The sequence below is a fragment of the Ursus americanus genome, chromosome 30 (assembly GCF_024610735.1).
Source record: "Ursus americanus isolate L20-20 chromosome 30, mUrsAme1.1.p, whole genome shotgun sequence".
In the NCBI taxonomy this organism is placed as follows: Eukaryota; Metazoa; Chordata; class Mammalia; order Carnivora; family Ursidae; genus Ursus; species Ursus americanus.
In genome coordinates, this window is record NC_142156.1 from 30,455,811 (window position 1) to 30,482,017 (window position 26,207).

Below are 26,207 nucleotides of genomic sequence, written 5' to 3' on the forward strand. Positions count from 1 at the left end.
CCTGTTCAGTGGGGAGTCTGCTTCTCCCTCTGACCCTCCCTCCTCTTGTGCATTTTCTCTCTCTCTCTCTCAAATTAAATAAAATCTTAAAAAAAAAAAGTAGGTCCCCACACTTTCCCATCACCCAGTTTTCTTTTAAGATTTTATTTATTTGACACACAGAGAGAACAAGCAGGGGGAGCAGCAGAGGGAGAGGGAGAAGCAGGCTCTCCGCTGAGCAAGGAGCCCAATGGGGACTCGATCCGAACACCCTGGGATCATGAACTGAGTGGAAGGCAGACGCTTAACTGAGTGGAAGGCAGACACTTAACTCGGTTTCCTTTTCTTCACAGCACTTATCAGTGTCCAGAATAATCTTGGTTATTCAATGATCTTATGCAAACAATATTTATTGTGCACCTACTATGTGCCAAGCACCTTTGTAATCGCCGTCGGATTGGACGTCCAGTAAAGGCAGGGTGTCTCCCAGTCCCGTTCATCTGTGTTCGCCCAGCACCCTGGCGGCACACAGTAGGCACTTCGCACTTCGGGGAGCGCTCCGCCCGCCCCTCCCCCGCTCCAGGAAGTGCGGGGGCTCCAGCCGCCGGGCGGGCCGCGATGCATTCTGGGAAAGCAGCAGCACCAGTTCCAAGATGGCGGCCAGCAGGAGGCTGATGAAGGTAAAAGCCATTCTCCGGCGCCGGTCGGGCGGGGTGGGGGGGGCGTCTCGGGCCCGGGGTCCCCGCGGCGGACCGGGACTCCTCGGGGCGTCGCCGCTGGGTCTCCCTTCCCTGTGTGGCCCCACCGCCCCCCTGACCGCACGCGGGCTGAGGGAGGTAACGGGGCCGCCTAGGCCGCAGCCTGGGCGGGAGCGCCAGGCCGCGCTGGGAGCTGCCGCTGGCCCCTCCGCCCGGGCTGGGGCGTTCACGTCGCCCTCCGCCCGGAACCGGGCCAGGTCCTCCTCGCGGTGGCTGCCTCCCGAGTCGGGGGCGGCGTTGATGTGGGGGCCCGGCCGTGAGGTCCCAAACCGGGCGCCCGCGGGGAAGGCCCGAGCGCCGGAGCTCCGGCCGGGAGCCCGCGCCGCCGAGCCGCCCCGCCCTGGGCCGCAGCGCGCCGGTTTTAGAGCTCCGGAGGCCGGGAGGTTGGGAGGCTTGGGCTGGGGAAGGAAGGAGGAGGCCAGGCGAAAAAAGTTAGGGCAGTTTGTTTGTGGGTCGTTTGAAATTGCTCTGGGTCCTAGCAAACTGTCGCCTTGTGACTGCAGAGTCACACAGCGGGCAAGTTCCAACTCCAGGAAGGCGTGGGGTCGGCCGCGTTCGCGGCGCTGTTCTTCCCCGTCTCCTTTTCAACCTACCATTTACAATTATCAGTATCTCCTTTCCCCGCTGAAGCAAAAGTGCCATTTCAGGGGGTGGGGTGGGGATTGGCTTCAGTCGTTCGAACCCAAACCCGCCAAAGTTTATAAAAATAACTTGGTACTTTGTATCTTACATGCAGCGGGGTGCCTTCTTGCTAAGTGGCTCCTCTGGTGAGGAATACAGATGCTAAACTGGCTTGGTTCTTTCTCGAGTATGTTTGCCGGCGTCCTCAGGAGGACTCACAAGATTTGTGAGTCCGCGCCCGGATAGTGCTGCCGGGTTGCACCGGGCCGGAAATAAAAAGACCCGGGAGCTGATTTCCTGAGAGGAGATAAAGAGCTGGGCCTCCTCTTGGGCAGAGAGCAGTGCTTGGTGAAACTAGACATTGAACTTGGAGTCACAGCCTCTGGGCCCTCCCTCCCTGGGAACGTTTCCTTTCTTTTGTTCACTAAGGGCTGGAGACGACATTTAACTTCATAAAACTGGATTGGAAGTGGGCGCAAAAGAACAGTCAGCAGATTCCAGACTTCTCATCTTTTTTCTCCCGGTGACACCACCATTCACCCACCAGTCATCCAGATGAGAGAACTGTTATTCACTTATTTCCGTACTCTACTCCCCAAATGCAGTCACCCATTAAGACTTGTGGATTTTACTTTAGACGGAGTTCTTGAGTGTGCTTCCCTTCCTAATCTTACTGCAATTACGAGTGTCCGTACCCTCATCTCTCAGATGCTTTTCCAAGTACGAACTCGTCTCGGACTCCCCTTCTTGGACACCAAAGTTCTTTTTCTAAAGTAAATATTTAATCCTTTCACTCCTATTGAAACCTCTGTGATCTTATTGTCCTCAGCAGTTAATCTTAACTTCTTATTTGGCATGCAAGACCCTTCTTAGGCTGGCTGAAAGTAATCTCTTTAGCCTCACCTCCTGCCCCTTATTTTCCCACTATCCTTGCAAATCATAGTAGCTACTTTTTTTTTTTAAGCTGTGCCTTTGTGCAGCCCCGTACTTCACATTCATAATCATGTTTAATCTTCCCTGAAAAGTAGACATTCCCATTTTGTAGGTGGGAAAACGGAATGCTGAGAGATTTGTTGCGTTGCTCCAGTTTGCCTAGCTTGGGAAAGTGAACTATAATCAATCGCATTTCTGTTTGACTTCCGAGCCCACTGCTCTTACTCAGTTGCTATGTGTTCTTCCTTTGCACTTGCTGTTTGGTCTTTGAGAAAGGCTGCCTTCCCCCTCTCCTCTCCTCCCTTCCAGGGAAATCCTAGGTTCTGTTCCAGTGCCAGCTACTCTCTGAGGCCTTTGCCCCGTCCCCCTTCAGAGTAGGTTGTTTCCTCCTTTTTGTGACCACAGCACTTTTCTTTATGTTTCTCTTCGAGATTTGTCCCAATCAGATTTTGTGTTAGACTTGCCTTCCTATTGGGTTCTGAGTTCCTCGAGGACAGGAATCTTGACCTAATTCATCCTTGTATGGTATCCCTAGTCTACCCCAGTTGACCTAGTTTGGGGTTCGCAGGCTTCCAAGGGTCTGAAAGGGGAGTTACTGTGGTTTTTAAGTTATTTTTGTGTTTCCAAAAAACTGAAGCTTAGAGAAAATGTGTAACATTAACTGAGTGCTTTTAAGTGCTAGATCATTTACGTTAATTCTTTTCAATAACATTTAGAGTTAGCATATTGTCATCTTTATTTTGCAAATGAGAGAATTGTGAGGCTTTGATAGGTTGAGTGTTACTAAGGTGGAGTAGCAAGCTGACCAGGGTGGGAGAGGTAAGAGGTTTAAATCTCCCTAGCTTCAGATTCCAAGGTCTATGCGCCTTTCTTACTCCAAGGATGCTTGGAAGACTATGTAGTTTCTTGAGTTGTGGATGGAAATTCTTTTAGTTTAGTAGAGGAATGCTGGTTACATGATGCAGGTCATTGGCTCTGAGAGTCAGGGTTTAAGCGTGTTAGTTAAAAAAAAAAACACCAAATTATTGATGGATGTCGATCAGTATCTGGGGTGGAAGTAATAAAAGGCGTTTTCTTTTTTTCTTTTTTTTTTTTTTAAAGATTTTATTTATTTATTCGACAGAGATAGAGACAGCCAGCGGGAGAGGGAACACAAGCAGGGGGAGTGGGAGAGGAAGAAGCAGGCTCATAGCGGAAGAGCCTGATGTGGGGCTCGATCCCAGAACGCCGGGATCACGCCCTGAGCGGAAGGCAGACGCTTAACCGCTGTGCCACCCAGGCGCCCCTAAAAGGCGTTTTCTATGATGAAAGAAACATGTTGAAAAATCAAATGAATTACATCTTAAAGAATTTTAGATTTCCTCAAAAACTATTATCGAGGACACTCACGAAGATTTCTTTATAACAATGGACTGTCTGCAGATAGTATAAGATACATTATTAAAAGTAGAGTGATTTGTATTTGGGCTGAGAAGTTATTTTAGGCAAGGTGAGTATGATCAAGTCTTTAATTTAAAAAGCATTTGCCAGGGGGCTCCTGGGTGGCTCGGTCATTAAGCGTCTGCCTTCGGCTCAGGTTATGATCCCGGGGTCCTGGGATCGAGCCCCACATCGGGCTCCCTGCTCAGCGGGAAGCCTGCTTCTCCCTCTCCCACTCCCCCTGCTTGTGTTCCCTCTCTCGCTGTGTCTCTCTCTGTCAAATAAAAAAAAAATCTTAAAAAAAAAAACCAAAATAAAAAGCATTTGCCAGGAGCCGGAGTGGCTCAGTTGGTTAGGCTTCTGTTTGCCTTTGGCTCCGGTCGTGGTCCCAAGGTCCTGGGGGTCTGACGTTGGGCTCCCTGCTCAGCGGGCAGTCTGCTTCTCCCTCTGCCCCTCCCCCGGCTCTCTCTCTCTCTCTCTCTCTCTCAAAAATAATCTTAAAAAAAATAAAAAGCATTTGCCAAAAGGATTAGCCTTGCTCAGAACCCTTTTTAGGAATTACAATGTTAAAACATTAAATACATTTTAATTTGCAAGCAGCAAATTCAGCATTGGTGGCAACAATTCGAATGTAACCATTGCTTCTATCAGGAAGGGAAATAGCTACAAAAGTGAAACCTGTAGGTGTGGCTAAGGAAATTGATTGCAGTCTGATCATTTCTTTTCAGCCTCTGAATTGCACACATGTCCCTTAAGGGCCTTGCAGCTGGGTATCTTCCCAGAAGGGCTTTTCTAAGTGGGGAAAGTTAGAGATTTAAGAAGGGGGGGTGACATTTTATTAGTTATTATGGTGTAACTGTTGAGATAAGGAATTGAGATTTGTAGCACCCTTTTAATGCTATTTAAATAATCTTCAGTCAGAGGGTTCCTGGGTGGCTCAGTCGACATCGGACTAGTGATTTCGGCGCAGGTCGTGATCTCATAGGTCATGGGATCACCCATCTGTGACGGCTCGGTGCTTAGCGGGGAGTTGGCTTGGGGTTCTCTCCTTGTGCCCCTCCCGCCACTCATGCTCACCTGCACGCGCTCTTTCTCTTTTTCTCTCTCTCAAATAAATCTTGAAAAAAAAAAAGTTCAGTCAGAACTCCATATTGGTGTACTTTGTCTCATGGTATACTCCATATTGGTGTACTTCTTATGGTTACACATGAATAAGTGGGAGGAGTCACTAAATAACAGTTCTTTTCTTGGAATTCATAGGCAATAAACTGGTTTGCTTTTGAGTACAAGTTTATGTTCTCTGAAGTTGGGTAATTAACATGATAGTAGTGAGCATGTCTGGTGGGTGTGTTGTGTGTGTCAGAAGGTTTTCCAAGATGACGCTGTGCCAATATAAATGTCCTGAATGCACTGGGTTTTGGGGAATTCAGAAAAGCATTGCATTTTTTCTTTTATCCTAAATGTAAAATCCCAGTAAGTTGGGATTATTTCGGCCTCCCTTAATGACACTCATTGTAAATGTTTCTACATTAAAAGAAAATTGGGGCAGGCCCTGGAAAAGAGAGTGTACTTAGTTGTTGCAACATTTGCGATCTTTTCTTAAGGTCTGTACTAGAACAAAAACACTTGTCTCAGGGTACTTGGACCTATTCTGATTTTGTTACAACTCTATCAAGAGTTTGTCAAATTAGTGTCATATTGTACGAAGTCACTTGGACATATTCTCATTCCATTGGAGAGCACCATGAAATGTTCAAGAGATATTTCTATTTTCTTTGCTATAACGCTAAGGGATTAAACTTAGAGAACCCCAAGATATCTTTCCTGAGCCCAGATTTTGTATCTAACCACCTTGAGAGTTTTCTCTTTGAATGGCACGTGGAACTGTAGTTGTCCAAGCTCATCTGTGCCCCATGCTTCTTCGGTCTTACCTTCCTTAGTTAATGATTGCCTTGTCTACTCAGTCACCCAAGGAGGAACCTGGGGAAGCCCTCCTCACTCCATCTTCCCCCATCTAGCCACTTGCCAGATTCTGCTCAACTAGGCCTTTATCTCTGGTGTCTGTGTGTCTCTTCTCCATACGCAGTACTGCTCCTTTAGTTGAGGCCATCCATTGTGGTAGGACACCTGCACTGGATTCCTCGGTGCTTCCTCTTATTCCTCACCAGTCTGTCCTCAGTCCCGCATGATTCCTAACCAGCAGTGCATCAAGCAGAAGTGCATGTGCTCAGGGCTCAGGCCCTGCTCTCAGCGATTGGAACCAAATCCAGGAGATCAGGGCTCTGTATTTAAAAACCCACATTCCTTAGTATGTTCCTTCAAGGTCTGGTCTTGACAGTCTCTTTCCCCACTTGCCCTTGGGATCCCCTAAACATACTTTGCACCCTTGGGTCTTGTAATGGGCCTCCCTGGCTCTTCTCTCCATCAGGGCAATTTCTTGTCCTTTAAGGCTCAGCTCACAGGGCACCTCCTCTTGGCTCTGTACTCGAGGAGCTCAGTGAGGGAGAAAAACGCCATGCGTCTAGAACAAAGAAATCCTGGTCTGTCCATTGTATGCTGGATATATGCCAGCTGAATAATGGAGTACAGGGGAGGGAAAGATCCTCTGACATTGAGAAGGTGGAACTTGGTCTGGCCCTGGAAGAATAAGCAAGGGTTTGGTTTGTTGAGGGGAGGGGCCTGGCAGCCGGTGAGGTTAAGTAGTTCATCCCTCAAAGTGAATGTGGGCAGTGGCTATGAGAGATGCCCTGGGGAACGCTGGTGACAGTTCACCTACTTCCCAGTATGGCTGCCTGCTTCTTCTGACCTTGTGCTGTCTCTTTCTTAGGTTTTAGTTAGGCTAGCCCTGAGGAATTTTCCAGAAGCAGTGGGTAAGTGGCCGTTTTACCCTAAATTGGTATATCTGGTGCACCTGGCCCTCCAGAACTATGAGCCTTCCCTCCCTCCCTCTGCCCTGGCAGGGCTGAGTTCTTTGGCCAGCCACGGAAGACTTGTCTCTGCATGAAGGAGTGTTGCAGAGGGCGATGCTGATGAGTTTAAGGATAGGTGGCAAAGAGATGCCTGGGCCTTTCAGTTTAGGGGGTCAGATGTATCCTCAGCTTCAGGATCCAGGACAAGCAGCAGACTGCTCACATGCGAGAGCTTTTGCCTCCAGGTTTTCCTCTAGCCAGCCTTGTCTGTCTGTTCTTACAGGCATAGACAAACCTAACCCTCACCCCAGTAAAAACCGGGGAGGAAAGGATCTTTCTTTCAGGGCAAAGCTGTTGAGAGGAAAAATACACTATACTGGTTAAGAGCTTCTGAAAGGGCGCCTTGGCCGCTCAGTCAGTTAAGCGTCTGCCTTTGGCTCAGGTCATGATCCCGGGATCCTGAATTCGAGGCCCGCATCGGGCTTTCTGTACAGTGAGGAGCCAACTTCTCCCTCTCCTGCCTGCTGTTCCCCCTGCTTGTGCTCTCCTGCTGTCTCTGTCAAATAAATAAATAAAATCTTTAAAAAAAAACCCAACTTCTGGAGGTTGTGTATCCTGTGCCTTCCACATCTTAGTTGGAGGAACTTGGGCAAGTTACTTAATCTCTGTGTGTTAGTTTACTTAACCTATGTGTGAAAGTGAAATAAATTAGTATATATCACATGTTCTGGAGAGTGCTTGGCATATCCTAAGTGTCAGATACGTGTAGATTATTATTATTATTATTCAGAGTCAGCAAGACACGTGCCAGGGCAATGAGGAGAGCCACCTGGCGGCAGGAGGGGAGGCAGGAGGGGAGGGCTCGGTGCTGAAAAGGTGGGTGGGGCCAGGTAGGGGTGGCATGCCTAGACGGGACCTCACCATAGGCAGAGCCTGTTCTCTTTCCCTCCCCTCTCTCCTGCCTCTTGAAGTAACCTGTTCCTTAGGGTTAGCAAGAGGTTTCTTGAGACTGCTGTGTGAATGTATGTGTCTTTGTTTAGAAATGTATATTTTTTCCTGCAAAATTGAAAAGCTCTTGAATTCAAAATCTGTCTTCCCCGTATCTCAGAATCTCACCCTTGTATTACTTCCTCCTGTCCTGCATGTATGATGTGCAGTGCAGTGACCGTCACAGTGTCCAAAGATGAGCACACCAGGCGCAATGGAAGGCACCGAACAGTGCTGAGCTGGGAGTAGGGGTTGGGAATTTGAAGGGAACTCTCTCTCCTTTTTTTTTTTTTAAAGAGATTTTATTTGAGAGAGTGTGCACACACATGCGTTCAAGGAGTGGGAGAGAAAGGGAGAGAATACCAGTCAGACTCCCAGAGCCAGGAGCCTGGTGCGGGCCGATCCCAGAAACCCAAGATCGTGACCTGAGCCGAAACCAAGAGTCGGACCTCAACCGACTGAGCCACCCTGAAGGAAACTCTTAAATAAGTAGTTGCAGTCCCAGGAATAATGCTGTTGCTTTTTGTCTTCTCTTTCAGCCCTGAAGCAGAAAGTTAAGGAAGAGCCTCCTGGCTCTTTGCAGTCTGTTTAGAATTCCAGAGCTGCAAGGGGCCCCCTTGACAGACAGGAGGCTGAGGCTTCGGGAGGGGGGGGGGCACCACCCACAGGCTAACAGTGGAGCCGGGCACACTCCCTGCCCAGACAGGCCTCCTTGCTCTCAGGGTCTTGCTCCTGCTCTTCACGTGGCTGCTTTTGGTTTTTAAGGAAGGACATGGTGGAGAGGAGAATTCATTTCAGGTTAGGTGCTGGTTTTGTTCAGTTTTTAACATTTCCAGGTCTGTGTTGATTATAGTTTTCTGTACTTCCTGATCTTGTCAGATTCCGTTTCCACTTGTTTACCAGCATAGTTGAGCAGAGGAGTGAAATACGATTTTGACAGCCCCTGGCCCAGCGGGTACATTTGCCAGCAAAGCAGTCAGTAATATCAAATCCAGTGCTCATGGTGGTGCTGTCTTTCTGAGAGGGGATGCTGCCTGACTCTATCACGGGATTGGAGAGTGGGTACAACTCAGAAGTTGAACAGCCTCTGAGTCCCTTCTGACATGGTTTGTAAAATACCTGCTTCACACCAGCATACCTCTTGATAAGAAAACTCAGCACAGGAAAGCTAACCTCACAGAAGGAGACCTGCCACATGTTTTACACATGCGGTTCCCATTCCGGTCTCTCATGCTGGGGTGCTGGACTCAGGAGTGTGTGACGTAGGTCAAGAACGCCAGGTACAACCATGTTCAGATGGGGACAGAAACCTGTTCCAGGGGCAAGGCCCACATTCGGAAGCTATGTGGGGAGCTGGTGTCAGAGCCCGCTCAGCTGGGGCCCGGGCTGTGCTCACCCCGAGGTGTGTGGGCAGTGCGTTCCTATAAGCCTGTTCTGAATGTTCTCTTCAGCCATGCCCTCTTAGAATGACCTCTTGATAAGTGGCCCATCACCCTGGAGCAGTGTGCTGTGGTCGAATAACCGGGACCTGAGTTCAGATCTTAACTTCCGCCACGGACTCACTTCTGTCATCACTTTGAGCCTGTGTCCTGATTCTGCAGTGGGATAATGAAACTACTTTGTGGAGTTATGATAGTAGTTAAGTGCATTAGTTGTGATTATTAATAAGTAAGTGTAGGATGGTATACTGCTGACCCATGGAAGGGTTGCTGTGTTGTTGTGGGTCCCGCCTCTTTTGCTGAGTATTCATTGAAATAAGAGAAATCACATTTGGGGCGCTCTGAAACCTTATGTTTAGATGTACAGTATTTTGAATTATATTTAAGTCATGATTTAGTGTCATTGCCACTGGTTGCTTTGTCCAAGCTTGGAAAACACATTTCTGTCAAAATTAGTTACTTGGTTCCCGTCACACAGAAAAGCAGGAAGTAGTTTTTTCAAATTATTAATGTCCTCCCAATTGTGTAGCTGGTACTTGAGAGCGATACTGTACTTAGATTTAAGGCAGGTTTGTGTAACTTTCCCTTAGAGATCCAGCTCCATCTGCCAGGTTTCATTTTGCCTGGATAAGAGGAGCCTAGAAACGTTCCTTGCACAACATAAACACTCAATGACCAGCTGTGAAGGGTTAGGGCAGATGCTGTATTTGTTCATGCTTTTGTCATTACAAATCTGGGGAAGTGCTATTCCAGAGCAGGCTGAGCCCTCCCAGGATCCTGCTCAGGAAATAGGAGCTCCTGCGCTGCCTGTTGGCAGGGGAAATCTTCACCACCCTCACCCACTGCTTTGTGTGGCTGAGACACTCTACTGTCTCCAGTCCTGGCCGTACCCTGTAAAAGGCCTCGGAACTTCGGCTTTACCACCTGTAAGATGAAGCTAATATGCCTGACCTGCCTGTCTCCAGGGGTGTTTCGAGCTTCCAGCCCTAGTCTATGTGTTGTTTATTATAAACACTGCAGAGTGGTGTTGTGACCAGCCACCTTGTGCTTCTCTCTCAGGGTCTTGCTCCTGCTTTTTACATGGCTGCTTGGGGGCTTATCTCCTGCACTGAAGCCACGCACCTTCCATAGCATCTTCGTTTCTGGATATTCCCTCCAGAAATAACCGGCTCTTTCCTAGAAGACCACCTCTTCCCTAGCATCTCTCCATTTCTATATGGTGTTTTTTATTGTTTGTTTTTTCATTTCTGTTTCTTGTTGGGATTTTGAGGGTGATGAAACTAAGCTGTTGCCCTCCAAAGGGGAGTGTGGTGGTGATGTATTCTTAGCAACTCCTCTGCCTTATGTTTCTTTTTCCTTTTTCTTTTCTTTTTTCTTTCTTTTATTGAGATACAGTTGATCAGGTCATTTCTGGAAAAGCTTTGTGCCAACAACTATAAACATATTCATTTCTTTTTTTTAACATGACAAACTTTTTTTGTAAATATTTATTTGGGCACCTGGGTGGCTCAGTCGGTTAAGCATCTGCCTTCAGCTCAGGTCATGATCCCTTGGGTCCTGGGATGGAGTCCCGGATCAGGCTCCCTGCTCCATGGGGAGCCTGCTTCTCCCTCTGCCGTTCCCCCTGCTTATGTGCGCGCATATGCGCTTTATCTCTCTCTCTGTCAGATAAATAAGTAAATAATAAATCTTTTTTTAAAAAGATTTATTTATTTATTTATTTGAGAGAGAGTGCACACAAGCTCACAAGGGGAGGGGGGAGGGGCAGAGAGCTGAGGGGAGAGCTGAAGGCAGATGCTTAACCAACAAAGCCACCCAGGTGCCCCCATATTCCTTTCTAATTTAAGACCCTATGAGTTCTGGTCATAGGCTGTCAACACCATATCGTGTCTATTCCCTGCTATGTAGAGTGGGGAATGTATGTTGGTACCTCGACACTGTCTTGGATTTTAAGAACTATGGTGATATAATTATGGAAGGGAATGAACTGACATTGATTGAGTATCTATGAGGGGTGCTAAGTGTTAAGACTGTATAAGTTTCTTGTAATTCATAGTAGAGCCCTGTGAAGTTGGGTTTCCTATGTTTCAGGTGAGACTGCTAGAAGACTTGGAGCTTCAGGTGCTATGAGGGGTGGGGCAGGGGCGTAAGCCCAGGCCTGTCTGGCTCTAGAGGCCTCTGCTCTTTCTAGTCCAGTGACAGTTTGACAGCTGTTGAAGCAACTGCTTGTCAAATCAAAACATTGTTTCTCTGTATAATATATAAAAGTGTTGAAGAGAATAGTTGGGGATTGCAATATTTTGATTTTTTTTGTCTATAGGAATCTTCAGAATAGAGAACAGTAAAATAAGCAGTGTAAGTCATAGTAAGCGTTCATTTAAAAAAAAAAAAAGTTCAGAAAGATTTCCAGGTTTCTGTTACCACAGACTTGTTGCAGTAAAAAGGATTCCTTACATTGCTTCTGTGTGCCTGGCTCAGTGGGAGGTGTTAGCTCTTTTAGGAGCTTATTTCTAGTCATGGAAATGACAGTGAATTAATCAGGGCCTCAGTATCTTCCTTCGTAAAAGACCAGATTGGATGAGCATGTTTTTTTGTTCTTTTTTTTTTTTTTTTTTTAAGATTTTATGTATTTATTTGAGAGAGATCACAAGCAGGGGCGAAGGGTAGAAAAGCCGACTCCCCACTGAGCGGGGAGCCCGATGTGAGACTCGATCCCAGGACCCTGGGATCATAACCTAAGCCGAAAGCAGGCGCTTTATCAACAGAAACACCCAGGCGCCCTGTGTATGGTGGTTCTTAAGCAGGGGTACACCTCACTGTCACTGGGGGATCCCCTGGCACAGGTGCCCAGACTTGCTCTAGAGATTCTGATTCTGCAGGTCTAGAATGAGGCCTAGACACGATTCAGGCTTTCTCCCTCCACCCTCCCTCTCTGCCCCACCTCTCTGCATATGAGTGTTGAATAACTTCCCTGGGGCCTTTGGGTGCACTCTCTGATTGAGAGTCCCCTAGCAATAGTTAACACTCCAGCCAAATTTGGCTCCCAGCTGCTTCCCAAACACACCCGGTGATTTCTTCTTTCCATGGCTCTGCATATGTTTCTAGCACACGGACACACCTGTTCTCTTCTCTGCAATGGTTTGGTTTTCCCCATCCTTCAAGGCCAGTCTGACAGCCTTTGTTCCATGAACCGATGACCCTGTGCTGTTACCTGTGGGGCCTCCCTTGCTCTGACCTCCAGTTTCCTAGAGTAGCGCTTCTCTGCTCTTCTGACGTCATCTCAACAGCCAAGAAGATGGCGCTCAGCTTTACTCTCTGTGGTTCCCTTAGGGGTACAGGATGCTATCGAATATGGTGTTTTAAACTGTATAAACACCCCCTGCCTTGTGACTTGCTGTCCATAGTGTTGATTTGACATCTGAAGCAGCCCTGGCTTTCATAGCTGATTTTGCCTCTGTCCATTTGTCTGGATTTCTTAAAGCGGACTGTGGTCACAAGCTAGTTAAGAATCACTGGCTCCTGAAGGGTTCTCAGGTCCTGTGTGAGGGTTGTCTGGGGAGATTTTGAATGGTTGCCTTTCCAGGAGATTTCCATCGTAGATTTCCAGGAAAGAAAAAAAAAACACTGTTAAATACTTTGCCCAAACTCGGATGCACACACCGCAGTCATGTAACAGAAAGCCCACTGTGTATATAGCTATCTCCTGCCGTCCCTGAGTCTCCCCTGCTGGGGGCAGGGCCGTCTCCTGTTAGTCCCTCAGAGCTGTTAGGCAGTGATCTGTTTCTGGAGCTTGCCACACTCTGGCCTGGCATGGGCATCAAGCTCTCTGGGCTGGAGTCTAGGCATTGGGCTTTTCCCATTTTGAAGAGCTGGGCAGCACACCCATGCTCTTGTGGGTTCCCTCAGTACACTGAGGTCCACCTCCGGGTTCAGAAATGGACCTCATTTTGAGAAGCATTGCTGTCTTCTTCACCACTTGCCCTGGCTGGGAAGCCTGTTTTCCCCTGCCGGGAGAAGGAATGAGCTAGTGGCTGGTTCTGCTTTCCCCCCTGCTCTTCTTTTGGTTTGTCAGTATGGCGCCCTCAGCCTGGAGCAGCTGCCCCAGCGCAGCTTCTTGCAGAACTGAAACAGACCTTTGGGAGCATGTTTTGTAAGCTCCTGTTGTTCTTGGCTTTGGTCTTCCTGACTCCGTTCTAGAGCTGGGCCACTCTCAGTTTTCCTTTGTCGGGTTCCTTTTCCCCCATCGTTTGTAATAATATCCTTTTGAATTTGAACTCTGAATTTACATTGGTTTCTTTAAATTCCTTCACCAGTTCTTCTCAGGATCCTTCTCAGTTATAGGGGTGCACTTCTGCTTGAGGGTTTTTCAGGCCCCTTGGGTCATCTTGCCTTTTCGAGTCTCAGACCTTCATATGAATCTCTCTTCTCTGACTGACTTGAATCCGTCTTCTTCAAGTTGTTCTCCTTGGTGCAGCTGTGATTGGCATTTTGGCCTGAACAGTTCTTGACTGGAGGACCTGCTTGTGCAATGCAGGACTTTTAGCGTCCTGGCCCCTGATGGTGCCAGGGGTTCTCAGCAGCTGCAGCTCTAGGGGATGTTGGGAAATCGGGTGGGGTGGTGTCACAATGCTTGGCATGTAATGGGCAGGGCTCGGGATGCTCAAGTGCAGAGTCCTGCCTGGATGCCGGTGCCACCCCGTTGAGAAAGGCTCTTCTAGGGCTGCCCAACATTGCCTGGAGATTATAGGGCTTGCTTGCTTGTTTGTTTGTCTTGGTTTCTCTCACTTCTGCCTTATAATCACTTCTTCCTTGTTGGTTAGAATTATGCAAAGGAAGTTGCCTCTTCCGCTCTTTGGTGAGTTTAACTTGACAGCAGGGTAAATTGAGAGTGTCTGATAACCAGCAATTGATAACTGAGCTTTGGAGTCCTTGAGCCTCCCAGTTCTGCCAACATTAGTGTCACCCTTCTTCTCTGGCAGGAGGTAGGAAGGATGGCGTCCTCTCCCTCAGTACGGCTTTTATCTTTGTGCATGTATCTCTTTCTGTCTCTCTCTTTTTTTTAAGTAGGCTGCATGCCCAATGTAGGGCTTGAATTCATAACCCTGAGATTGAGTTGTGTACCTACCGAGCCAGCTGGGGGCCCCAATGTTCATGTATGTCTTGATATCAGAGCACCAGTAGGTGTCCTCTCTGCACCCCTGCCCCCAGTGCCCACTCCTTCCTCCCTTTTTCTTGAGCAAGATGCAGGTTTTCACTGCCATCTTACAGTTGAGTCTCATCTTGCCATACTTCTGTAATCTTTTGAAATTTACCTTCTTGGGTTTATTACTGATGCTTCCTATTGTTAGTATGTGGATTTCTGAAGCCGCATGTACAGATTATTTTATTTAATTAATTAATTTATTTTTTAAAAGATTTTATTTATTTATTTGACAGAGAGACAGCTGGCGAGAGAGGGAACACAAGCATGGGGAGTGGGAGAGGAAAAAGCAGGCTCCCGGCGGAGGAGCCTGATGCAGGGCTCGATCCCAGAACGCCGGGATCATGCCCTGAGCCAAAGGCAGACACTTAACGACTGAACCACCCAGGCGCCCCCAGATTATTTTAAAATTAATTTCCTCCCATGAAAATTGAATATAGTCTCATTGGTTGTCCGATTTCAAAGTTCTATCTGGAATTGTTTTCCTGCCTATATTTGGTTTAAAACGTTTCTGATAGCTTGGTAGGATTTGTCTGTAGTCAGGAATCTTACTGTAGCATCTTGCACCAATTACCAGAAAATCAAATACGTGGTGAGTCTTTCCCATCCCAGAGTCTTTTTCCTCCCCAATCACCAGCTTCCTGTCCCTTCACTGTCCTGATAATTAAGCAAGTGTTTGATCATGACCATGAGCTCCTGGGGGTTTTAGATCCCTGCCCTCAAGCTTGCCCTCATGGAACTTATATGCTGTTTGGGGATAGAGTGGTAGAGTGAGATTTATTTATTCCCCATCCTGAAGGCTTCATTGTCCCCAGGGGAGCATTTCTTTCTTTCTTTCTTTTTTTTTTTTAAAGATTTTATTTATTTACTTGACAGACAGAGAGACAGCCAGCGAGAGAGGGAACACAAGCAGGGGGAGGGGGAGAGGAAGAAGCAGGCTCATAGCGGAGGAGCCCGATGTGGGGCTCGATCCCATAACGCCGGGATCACGCCCTGAGCCGAAGGCAGACGCTTAACCGCTGTGCCACCCAGGCGCCCCCCAGGGGAGCATTTCTGATGAGTCCTGGGCAATAGCAGGAGGACCAGATGGCAGTTGGCAGGTTGAGTGGTCTCTCAGGTTCCATGTTCTCCTTCCTGCAGGCTCAGGAAGAGCAGCTGGACCACACTTTCCCCAGTGCAGGGGCCACAACCATGGCAAGTAGCTTCCTACGGAAGCTGAGCGTTGCTTAGAAATGGAACTCCTCTCTTAGTGGCAGAGGCTCTCTCCTCTCACTGCGTAGCTTGTTAAAAATCCCCATTTCAGACTCCACCCCACAGTTGCTGGACCAGAATTTCCAGGGCTGGGGCCTAAGCCCATATGATTGTGGTGGGCAGCTAGGGTTGACAAGCAGCAGCACCCTGTGGGAAGAAACTTGGTTGGCGTGTTGCCTTCCACGAAGCACCAGCATGTCCCAACTGCCTGTTCTGCATGGTCATTTGATACCCTGTCCTCCTCAGCCCGCTGCATGCCAGGCACACCACACATCCTCCAGCTTAGAACCTGTAATGTCGGCTTAGTTCCTACTTCCTCTGGAATTGTTTCCCCACCTTGTAAACTGTTGCATATATGATGGGAATGTGGGTGCAAAGCATCTTTTGGGCTAGATGTAGAGGCTGGTGCAGAGCCTCTGTGCCATTGTGAGCCAAGGCACCACACAAGGAGGGGCTTCTCCGTTGCAAAAGGGTGCAAGGGCTGGACCAACAAGGAGGAAACCAGGGCCAGTGAATAAACTGTCCTGCCTGCTAAGCCGGGTGGTGCTCTAGGGATGCAGAAGAAGGGACCCAAGAGATGCGAAGGAGGCTTTTGTAGCAAGGACAAGAGGCCAGGTTGGGACTTTGGCGGGATTGTGTCACTGCAGGTGTCTGAGGATGGAGGAATATTGGGAATGTGAGCAGGCCGGCACACATTGGGTCTGGGGCCGTAATGCCTGCTGCATGTTGACTGGAGTTGTTGGAGAAGCAGTGGTGCACAGTTGAAAAACAGTGACAGACGGTTGCAGACTAAAGACATCTCAGGCAGGGCCCTGAAGTAGTTAGTCCCGGTGGTCATGCTTTCTGGATGAAATGGCATTTGCTGCATGGACTGTTTGTATAATAATCCCTCGTTTGCAAAGGGTTCTCTCGTGTACAACAGGGTTTCCCCTTTGTTGTGTTCAGTTCTGGGTCTTACTACCCCCTTTTTTTTTGAAGCTGAGGGAATGAGGGTCAGTGAAAGGCTCCTGTCCCCCTCCCCATCCCAGACTGATTAGTTGTTCTCTTCGCCGTGTCCATGCTGAGGCAGAGTTCTGAAATCACACTTATGCTCTGGGTAGAAAACCTATGTGTTTGCTCCTAGTCCTTGGCATCTGACTCATAGCTTAATAAATCTTGGTTGGAAGAAGTCAGGTCTGTAGCACCTTTCTTGCATCCCTACTGCGTGGCTGCCCTGTGTAGGGGTCTGAGGGTGATTAAACAGAGGTCTGGTGACCAGCCCAAAGAGGAGGCGATGTGTCTGCGGAAGACAGTTATTTATCCCACTGAGTTCCATTGGGTCACTGAGGTGGGGGCCTGTCTCGGTCTGGGGCATGGGTTTGAGGGGACCGTTGTGGCTCCAGGCCTCTTAACCAGACCGGGCGCAGTCTAGTCCACACTCTGAAATTTGGTCCTCAGTGGTGTTGGCACTCGGTTTAATTTGAGGGAGTCAGGAGGGATCTTAATGTGTGGTGCTTTCCCCTGTTTGACACCCCTTTATGCTTTGTTAATCAACAGGAGCTTGAAGAAATCCGCAAATGTGGAATGAAAAACTTCCGTAACATCCAGGTTGATGAAGCTAATTTATTGACTTGGCAAGGGCTTATTGTTCCTGTGAGTATTGAACACTTCCACTTCTTACCAGATTATTCTTCAAGGTGATGTGTGTGTGTTGGGCTTATGTCTCCGCTCCCAAGTAGGCTCTTAGGTGAGGCAGCCGACAGACGCACAGAAGGGGGCTGTCACTCTAGGATGTAACAAGGCAGGGACCTTAGCCTCGGCTGCCTGAGTAGAATCCCATCTCTGCACTGGTTTTGTAACATTCCGGGGGGGGGGCCCCCCGAGCTTTCCACATTTGTGGTTATTGCCCAGGGAAAGGAGCATGTGTTTGTGCTCCTGGCTTCCCTGGCTTCTCTGTGCCTAGCCCCGTTTGTCCAGACGGGGCTGCCTTCTCTGACCTCTCTTGGGAGATGGTGGCTGTTCCCATTTAGATCTTTTCTTTGCTTCCCTGCCTGGTTTTGCATCTGTGTGTCTAACCCTCTGGACACGGGTTCCAGGCTTTATTCCTGGCACCCTCCAGTATGTGCCTTCCGTTGTTTCAAATCCCTTTGCCTAATGGCCTACCTGGCCCCCTCACCCAGTGTCTTGTTTGGGGCTTCTGCCTCTACTTTCTGACCCCCACAGCTCTGCTCTTTCTGCCTCACAGACTTCTGCCTTCAGGTGGGCTCAGGCTTGCTCCTAACAGTGGCCTTCCTGTGGCCTTGCTGTCCTCTTGATTTAGTGTCTGCTCTTTCTCCATCCTTTCCTCTCCTCACCCCTTGAGAGCCTCGTCCTGTACTAACTCCAGTTTGCAATCCCAGTTCTCCCACCCTCCTGTAACCACCTCACACTGAGCCCACGGCCCCCCTCTGGCCTCAGCCTCGGCAGCCCCAGAGCCTGCTTGCCTGTGGAGCCTTTGCAGCCTGTGCGGCCTCCGGTTCTGTGACCTTGTGTCACTCACTCCTGTCCCGCTGCTGCTGCTTCTGAGCTCTTAGACATAGGCCTTGTTTAGTCTCCTGCCTTTGTCTCGTGCTGTTTCTTGGGGCCCCTGCTTCTTCCAGCATCACAGATTACTAGATTAGTGCACGTGAAGGAGTCCTGTCCTTGCCTCTGTTCCTGCCCTTTCTCCAGAGCTACACCATCTGTCCATGAGGTGGCCTCACTTGGACAGCGTGTGCTTTCCAGGCTCCCCAGCTCACAACCGGGATTTCATCGCAAGTGCTCCCTTCCTTCCTGTTTTTCCATCCCCACCACGTGCTTTTTTCATCCCCACTTTCCTCGTGAGCCTCAGGCCCTTTTCCTGTGCCTGTCCCTGTGCTACATTGTTGTGCAGAATCTTTCTCCTTATGGGCAGATTGGCTACTTTGCCAAAGCAGAACATGGGACATGCTTACTGTAGGTGCTTTCTTCTTGATGCCGGTTATAGGTCATGCCCTTTTTAAAAGTCCTTGCAACTCAAACAGCAGATACTGGATTCATACTTTATTTTCGTGATCATTCGAATAATGAAGGAACGGTATGCTTTTGTAGTGTTTCAGTACACATTCAGAATTTTTAAATGTGGGAGCATCCAGTCTGGTTTTGAGGATGAGTCCTTGAGATTTCTCCAGGCTTGGAGATGGTAGGACTCAGGGCACAGTGTGTAGATGGTAGAGGGGCCCTGGCTGGGAAGGTTCAGCCGGTGACCCCCAGGGCTGACCTGCTGTAGCGAGTTGTTAGGTACTAAGTGGAAAGACCATCTGACCTGTCCCTTTTCTAATTGATATTTTGTATCCTACTGATATAAGAAGAGTTAATCCGTGGATCTTTTGAAAAATGGTAAGAATGAATGGGACTGTTTTGAGCAGTCAGACTTGGGCAATCTGTCCTGTGATCTCAGTGGCCTGAGAGTGCAGGCCGGCTCCAAGGGTAGGTGGCTCTCATCAGGCTCTGCCCAGAGCATGACCCAAGGCCTCCCTCTGGTGTCATGTTGGTGGACCCTGTAGCGTGGGCTATGGTTTCACGGTGGAGACTCTCTGGTAGAATGCAGCATGCTTGGGTTGAGGCTTTGGCGAGTGTCCAGGCCAAAGCCTCACCTTCCATTTAGGGGAAGCTGGGCCCAGGGACAGTAGGCCATAGCTACTCTCTCCCCATTCCACTGCCTCTTCCCATTTCTCTCTTGTGTCCTTACTACAGTCACTGCCCAGGCCCCCTGGCTTGGTGTAAGGAGCATTTCAAGGAAGAAGTTAAGGTGCTCTTAGCAACTGACCCCTCCACGGTCTTCACTAGTACCCCACACCTGGGCCTCAGGTCTTCCTGCACCATAGGGGCTGGGTCAGTATGGGGAATTTTCTCCCCAGACTCACCTGGGGTCCACTCAGCTGGGGTGAAAGCAGGGTCAGGCTGGTAGAGCATAGTAGTCCAGACTCATGCGTTGACTGCCTGGTACTGGTCCTCAGGGAGCAGCTTAGTGAATATGACCTAGCTGTAGCTCAGAGAAGGGGCAGACCCAGACTCCCCAGAGAGGGAAGATGGGAGTGAACCAGATTTGGTGCTTCCTCGAGACATTTCACTGTTACCATGGCACTTCAGGCTTATTCCCTCTAAGCACTTGTTTTTATATACATCTTTTTTCATTGGAAATTCGGAGGTGTTGGCTAAGGAAAAAATGATCTCGAAATGCTATCATGAAGAAATTCAGTAATTTTTTGGACACCTGCCCTTCAGGAACTGGAGACGTGGTGGTGAGCCTTCTCAAATTTCTCACCCAGTGAACATGTTGACTCTTTTTTTTTTTTTTTTTAAGATTATTTACTTATTTATTTGACAGAGAGCGAGAGAGCACAAGCAGGGGGAACAGCAGAGGGAGAGGGAGAAGCAGACTCCCCACCGAGCAGGGAGCCCGACGCGGGGCTCGATCCCAGGACCCCGGGATCATGACCTGAGCCGAAGGCAGACGCTTAACCATCTGAGCCACCCAGGCGCCCTGAACATGACTCTTACCCATTAGCATATCCCTCCTAGCCTTTTACATGCATTTTTTAATGGACCATTTGATAGTTTCATAATTATCACATCTTCATCATTTAGTCCTTGCCTCAAAACTCTTTGTGAACGTAATATCCCATAATATTTGTGTTATCATTTATTCAATCATTCCTTTAATTTTGGCCACTTGGATTGTTTTTCCATTTTTAAGATAATTTATCTATGAACGTCTGTATGTGAAAATCTTAGTGAGCATCTTTGTTTATTTTAGGTTTGATTTGTTTTTAAAGATTTCATTTATTTTTTTTCAAGTAATCTCCATACCCAACGTGGGGCTCGAACTCACAACCCTGAGATCAAGAGCTGTGCACTCTGCTGACTGAGCCAGCCAGGTGCCTGTATTTTATGTTTGATCTTAAGATGCTGTAGTCTGACCAGGAGGATGAAGGTTATATTATATATATCTGTAAGCCTGTGTATTGTCAAGTTATTTCCCAGAAAGGTTGTGCCAGTTTATACTCTTATGGGCACTGTCTGCACCAGTGCCTGCACATGTCCTTGTCCATCATGGAGATTGTTGGGTGTTATTAAAGGGGGTTCTGAATGGCAGTACTTCAGCCCCCAGGCTGTGGGGTCTGATTGCCCCGGTGAGAACCCTAGCCCTGCCCCTGACTGGTTTGGGGATCTCTGGCAAGTTTAGTTTGTCCCAGTATCTTCACGTCTAAAAGGAGTACTCATCTCTCTGGTTGTTGTCAAAGTTCTCAGTGCCTGTGTGTCAAGTGCTTAGTCTCACTCTTACTATTAAAGTCTTTGTGGGGCTCGCTGCAAAACTGTTTGGCAGTATGTAGCAAAGAGCCTATGAAACAAGCATCCAGAAAGAAATTGTTGCCAGTGTGATAGGTGCAAAGGTACTCAATTGGATTTGTGTCTTTAGTCCCATTCAGGCTGTTATGGAACAAAATACCAGATACTGGTTAGTTTATAACAACAGAAATTTATTTCTCACAGTTCTGGGAGCTGGAAGTCTGAGATCAGAGTGCCAGTCTGGGGAGGGCCTTGTTCTTGGTCACATACTTCCCGAGTATCCTCCAAGTGGCAGAAGGAGCAAGCTAGTTCTCTGAGGCCTGTTACAAGGCACTAATCCCCTTTATGAGGGCTCTTCCTTAATGATCTAATCGCTTCCTAAAGGCCCTACCTCCTAACACCATCATTAAGTTTTCAATGTATGACCTTTGGGGCTACACAAACATTTAGACCATAGTAATGTGCATTTCTGATTTTGTTATTGTAGTTGAAGCTTTTGTTATTAATTTTTTGACTGTTTATATTTCCATCATCTATTATCTATTGGAGTTTTAGTATGTTGCTTTGCTGAATTGTAAGAATTCTGTATATTAGTCCTTTGTGTCTAGGAAAAATATTTTTCAGCACACTGTTTCTTTTCTTGCTTATTCAAGAATTCTTAACTTGAAAGTTTCTCTTAAAATTAAAAATTTTTTTGCTTCATTAATTTTTTTATTGTGGTAAAACACACTTAACACAAAATTTGCCATTTGTAAGTACACCATTCAGTGACATTAATTATGTTCAAAATGTTGTGCAGCTGCCACTGTCTATTTCCAGAATTTTTCATCACTCAAAGAGAAACTCTGTATCCATTCAATAGTAACACCCTTCTTCTTGTGGCCCCCCTAGCCCCTGGGAACTTCTAATCTACTATCTTCAAGAATTTACCTATTGCAGATATTTCATATAAATCATATAATATTTGTCCTTTTGATCTGGCTTATTTCACTAGCATAATTTTTTCAGGGTCATCTACCTGTATCAGAACCAGAACATCATTCCTTTTTTATGGCTGAATAATGTTCCACTTTGTTTTTATACCACATTTTGTTTATTCACTCATATGTTGATGGAAACTAGGGTGAAAAAAAAAAGAGAAACTAGGGTGGTTTCCACCTTTTGGCTGTTGTGAACATTGGCATGTGTGGTTGAGTCCCTGTTTTCAGTTCTTTTGGGTGTATATGTAAGAGTAGAATTGCTGGATCATATGGTAATTCCATGTTTTTAAATTTTTTGAGGAACCACCAAACTGATTTTCACAGTGGCTGCCTTGTGTACAAGCATTCCAATTTTACTTCATCCTCACCAACGTTTGTTATTTTACTTTTTAAAAAAGTTACAGGCGCCTGGGTGGCTCAGTCATTAAGCGTCTGCCTTCGGCTCAGGTCATGATCCGGGGGTCCTGGGATCAAGCCCCGCATCGGGCTCCCTGCTCAGCAGGAAGCCTGCTTCTCCCTCTCCCACTCCCCCTGCTGGTGTTCCCTTTCACTGTGTCTCTCTCTGTCCAATGAATAAATAAAATCTTAAAAAATAAATAAAATTTTAAAAAAGTTATAGCCATCCTGGTAGATGTGAAGTGGTATCTCATTGTGGTTTTGATTTTTTTCCCATCGTGACTATATGTGTTGAATATCTTTTCATGTGCTTTTTGGCCATTTGTATATCTTCCTTGGGGAAATGTTAATTCAAGCAAGGTCTTTACCCTCTTTCCTCTTTCTTTCTTTTCTTTTTCTTTTCCTTTTCCTTTTTCAAGTAGGCTCTATGCCCAGTGTGGAGCGTAGCAGGGGGCTTGACCCTGAGATCAAGACCTGAGCTGAGATCAAGAGTCAGATGCTTAACCAACCGAGTTAGCCAGGTGCCCCAAGACTTAAGTTTTTTAGAAGCAGCAGTTTTAGGTTCACAGCAACATTAAGAGAAAGGGATCGAGATTTCCTGCATACCCCCTGGCCCCTACACATGCCTAACCTCCCCCATTATGGACAGTCCCTACCAGAGTGGTATATTTGTTACGATTGATGAACCTACCTTGACACATCATAATCACCTAAACCCATTAGGGTTCATCGTTGATATTGTGTATTCTGTGAGTTTGGAAAAATGTATAGTGGCACATACCCATTATCATAGTATCATACGGAGTATTTTCACTGCCCTAAAATCCTCTGTATGCTACTTTTGCATTCCTCCCTACCCCTTGCCCTATGCCCACCCACAGCAACCACTAATCTTTTTACTGTCTTCATAGTTTTGCCTTTTCTAGAATGTCGTTTGGTTGGAATCATACAGTATATAGTCTTTTTCAGACTGGCTTCTTTCAGTTATATTATACACTTAAATTTCCTCCATGTCTTTCATGGTTTGATAGCTGCCTTCTTTTTAGTGCTGAATAATATTCTGTTGTCTGGATATTCCACAGTTTATCTGTTCACCTACTAAAGAGCATCTTGTTTGCTTCCAAGTTTCGGCAATTATGAATAAAGCAGCTATGAACATTTTTAGTTGGGTGCTTGTGTTCTCCTTGTCTTTGAATTGTAGGAGTCCTTTATATGTTATAGATATTAAACCCTTACCAGATATATGATTTGCACATATTTTCTCCTATTCAGTGGGCTGTCCTTTCACACTTTTGATAGTGTCTTTTTTTTTTTTTTTTTTTTTTTAATTCATGTGTAGCTGACACACACTGTTACATTACTTGGCTAGTGTTCTTTGAGGCACAGTTTTTAATTTTAATGAAGTACATTTTATCTGTTTTTTCTTTTGTTGCCTTCAGTATCATATATAAGAAACCATTGCCAAATCCAAGTCATACAGGCCTTCCCCTGTTTTTGTTTTTGTTTTTTTAAGTAAGCTCCACACCCAGTGTGGGGCTTGGACTCACGACCCTGAGAGCAAGAGCCTCGTGCTCTAGCCACTGAGCCAGCAGTCAGCCCCCACCCTGTTTTTTTCTAAGAATGTTTATAGTTCTAGCTCTTAAATTTATGTCTTTGATCCATTTTAAGTTAATTTTTACATATGGTGTAAGGTAAGTCCACCTTCCTTATTTTGCATGTGGATACCCAGTTTTCCCAGTAGAGCAGTTGAAGAGACTGCTCTTGATCCTGGCATCTTTGTTAAAAATCAGTTGAGCATATATGTGGGGGTTTACTTGTGGGCTCTCAGTTCTATGTTGTTGGTCTGTATTTCTGTCTTTTTGCCAGCCACACTGTTTTGGTTACTATAGCTTTGTAGTGTGTTTTGAAATCAGAAGTGCGAGTCCTCCAGGTTTGGTCATCTTTTTTTCTTCTTCTTCCTCTTCTTTCTCTTCTTCCTCTTCTTTCTCTTCTTCCTCTTCTTTCTCTTTTTCCTCTTCTTTCTCTTCTTCCTCTTCTTTCTCTTCTTCCTATTCTTCCTCCTCCTCCTCCTCTTCCTCCTCCTTCTCCTCCTTTTGTAATGATTTTATTTATTTATTTGAGAGAGAGAGGGAGCACAAGCAGGGGGAGCAGCAGAGGGAGAAGCAGGCTCCTGGCTGAGCAGGAAGCCTGACACAAGGCTAGATTCCAGGACCCTGGGATCATGACCTGAGCCAAAGGCAGATACTTAACGACTGAGCCACCAAGGCACCCCATACTTTTTTTTTTTTTTTTTTTAAGTAAACTCTGCCCCCGACGTGGAGCTCAAACTCACAACCCCAAGATCAAGAGTCGCGCGCTCTACCAACTTAGTTAGGTGTCCCTTTGGTCGTCTTTTACAAGATTGTTTTGGCTATTCAGAGTTCCTTGAGATCCTGTGAATTTTAGGATGGCTTTTCTATTTTGCAAAAATAACACTTGGGATTTTGGTGGAGCTCACATTGAATCTTGAGATCACTTGGGTGGTATTGTCATCAGAATATTAAGTCTTCCAATCCATGAACCCAGGATGTCTTTTCATTTAGTTAGGTCTTTAATGTCTTTCAGCAGTGCTTTGTAATTTTCAGTGTGTAAGCTTTATGCTTCTGTATTAAGTAGCTGAGACTGCCATAACAATACCATAGACTGGATGGCTTAAGCAACAGAAATTAATTTTTTCACACTTCTAGAAGCTAGATGTCTTAGATCAGGGTCTGGCAAGGTCACTTTCTGGTGAAGACTCTTCCTGGCTTGCAAATGGCTACCTACTTTGTGCTCACATGGAGAGGGAGAGCAAGGGAGTTCTTTGGTGCTTCTTCTGGGAAGTGCAGTGGCCCTCCCCGCCCTAATCTGCAGTTTCAGTTGCCCACAGTCAACTGTGATCCCAAAGCAGATGATCTTCTTTCTGACATATCGTCAGGTCAGTAGTTATGATGCCTACGTGATTCACCTTACATCATCTGATCGCATCATCACAAGAAGAAGAGTGAGTACAGTACCGTAAGATACTTTGAGAGAGACCACATTCACATAACTTTTATTACAGGATATTGTTGTAATTTTTTTTTTTTTTTGGTTAATCTCTTACTATGCCTAATTTATAAATTAAACTTTATCATAGGTATGTATGCATAGGAAAAAACAGTATATAGATGGTTTGGTACTATCTGTGGTTTCAGATACCCACTATGGGTGTTAGAAAGTATACCACGTGGATAAAGGGGGACTCCTACTGTACATTAATCCCGTCGGATCAGGGCTCCACCTTATGATCTCATTTAACCTTAATTACTTGCTTACCCCAAATACAGTCACACTGGGGCTGGGGCTTCAATATATAAATTTGAAGGAAACACATTCAGTCTATACTAGCCTCCTTGGTTAAATTTGTTTTCTAGGTATTTTATTCTTTTCAGTGTTATTTTGAATGGACTTGTTAATTTCGTTTTTTGGATTATTCATTGTGTAATTAAATGCAACTGATATTTTTATGTTGCTTTTGTTATCTTGCACTTTTGCTGAACTCATTGTGTGTGTGTGTGTGTGTGTGTGTGTGATCTTCAGGGTTTTCTACATATGAGATCAGGTCCTCTTTGAGTAGAGGTAGTTTTATATCTTCCATTCCAATTTGGATATCTTTTACTTCTTGCCTAGTTGTCCTGGCTAGAAGCACCAACACTTTGTCAAATAAAAGTGGGAAAATGCAAGCATCCATGTCTTATTCTTGATTTTACGGGAAAAATGTTCAGACTTTCACCATTGAGTGTGATGTTGGCTGTAGCTTTTTCATATATAGCTTTTTGTGGTGTTCTTTACCTAGTTTATAAAGTGTTTTTTATCATAAAAGTGTGTTAAGTTTTTGTCAAGTGCTTTTTCTGCATCACTTGAGAGGATTGTGTTTTTTTCTTTATTCTGTTAATGTGGTGTATTACATTAATTGATTTTTGTATATTTAGGCATCCTTGCATTCC

At 46.4% G+C, this 26,207-nt stretch overlaps 1 protein-coding gene across 1 annotated transcript in view; it reads left to right on the plus strand.

Annotated features, from left to right (window-relative positions):
* Nucleotides 1–574: 574 nt before the first annotated feature.
* Nucleotides 575–26,207, plus strand: part of UBE2L3 (ubiquitin conjugating enzyme E2 L3) — a 53,735-nt gene continuing 28,102 nt past the window's right edge. The window contains exons 1-2 of the mRNA XM_045802538.2: nucleotides 575–659; nucleotides 17,033–17,128. Of these exons, the coding sequence (XP_045658494.1) occupies nucleotides 633–659; nucleotides 17,033–17,128 (123 nt within the window). The 5' untranslated portion in view covers nucleotides 575–632. The remainder of the gene's footprint in view (nucleotides 660–17,032; nucleotides 17,129–26,207) is intronic.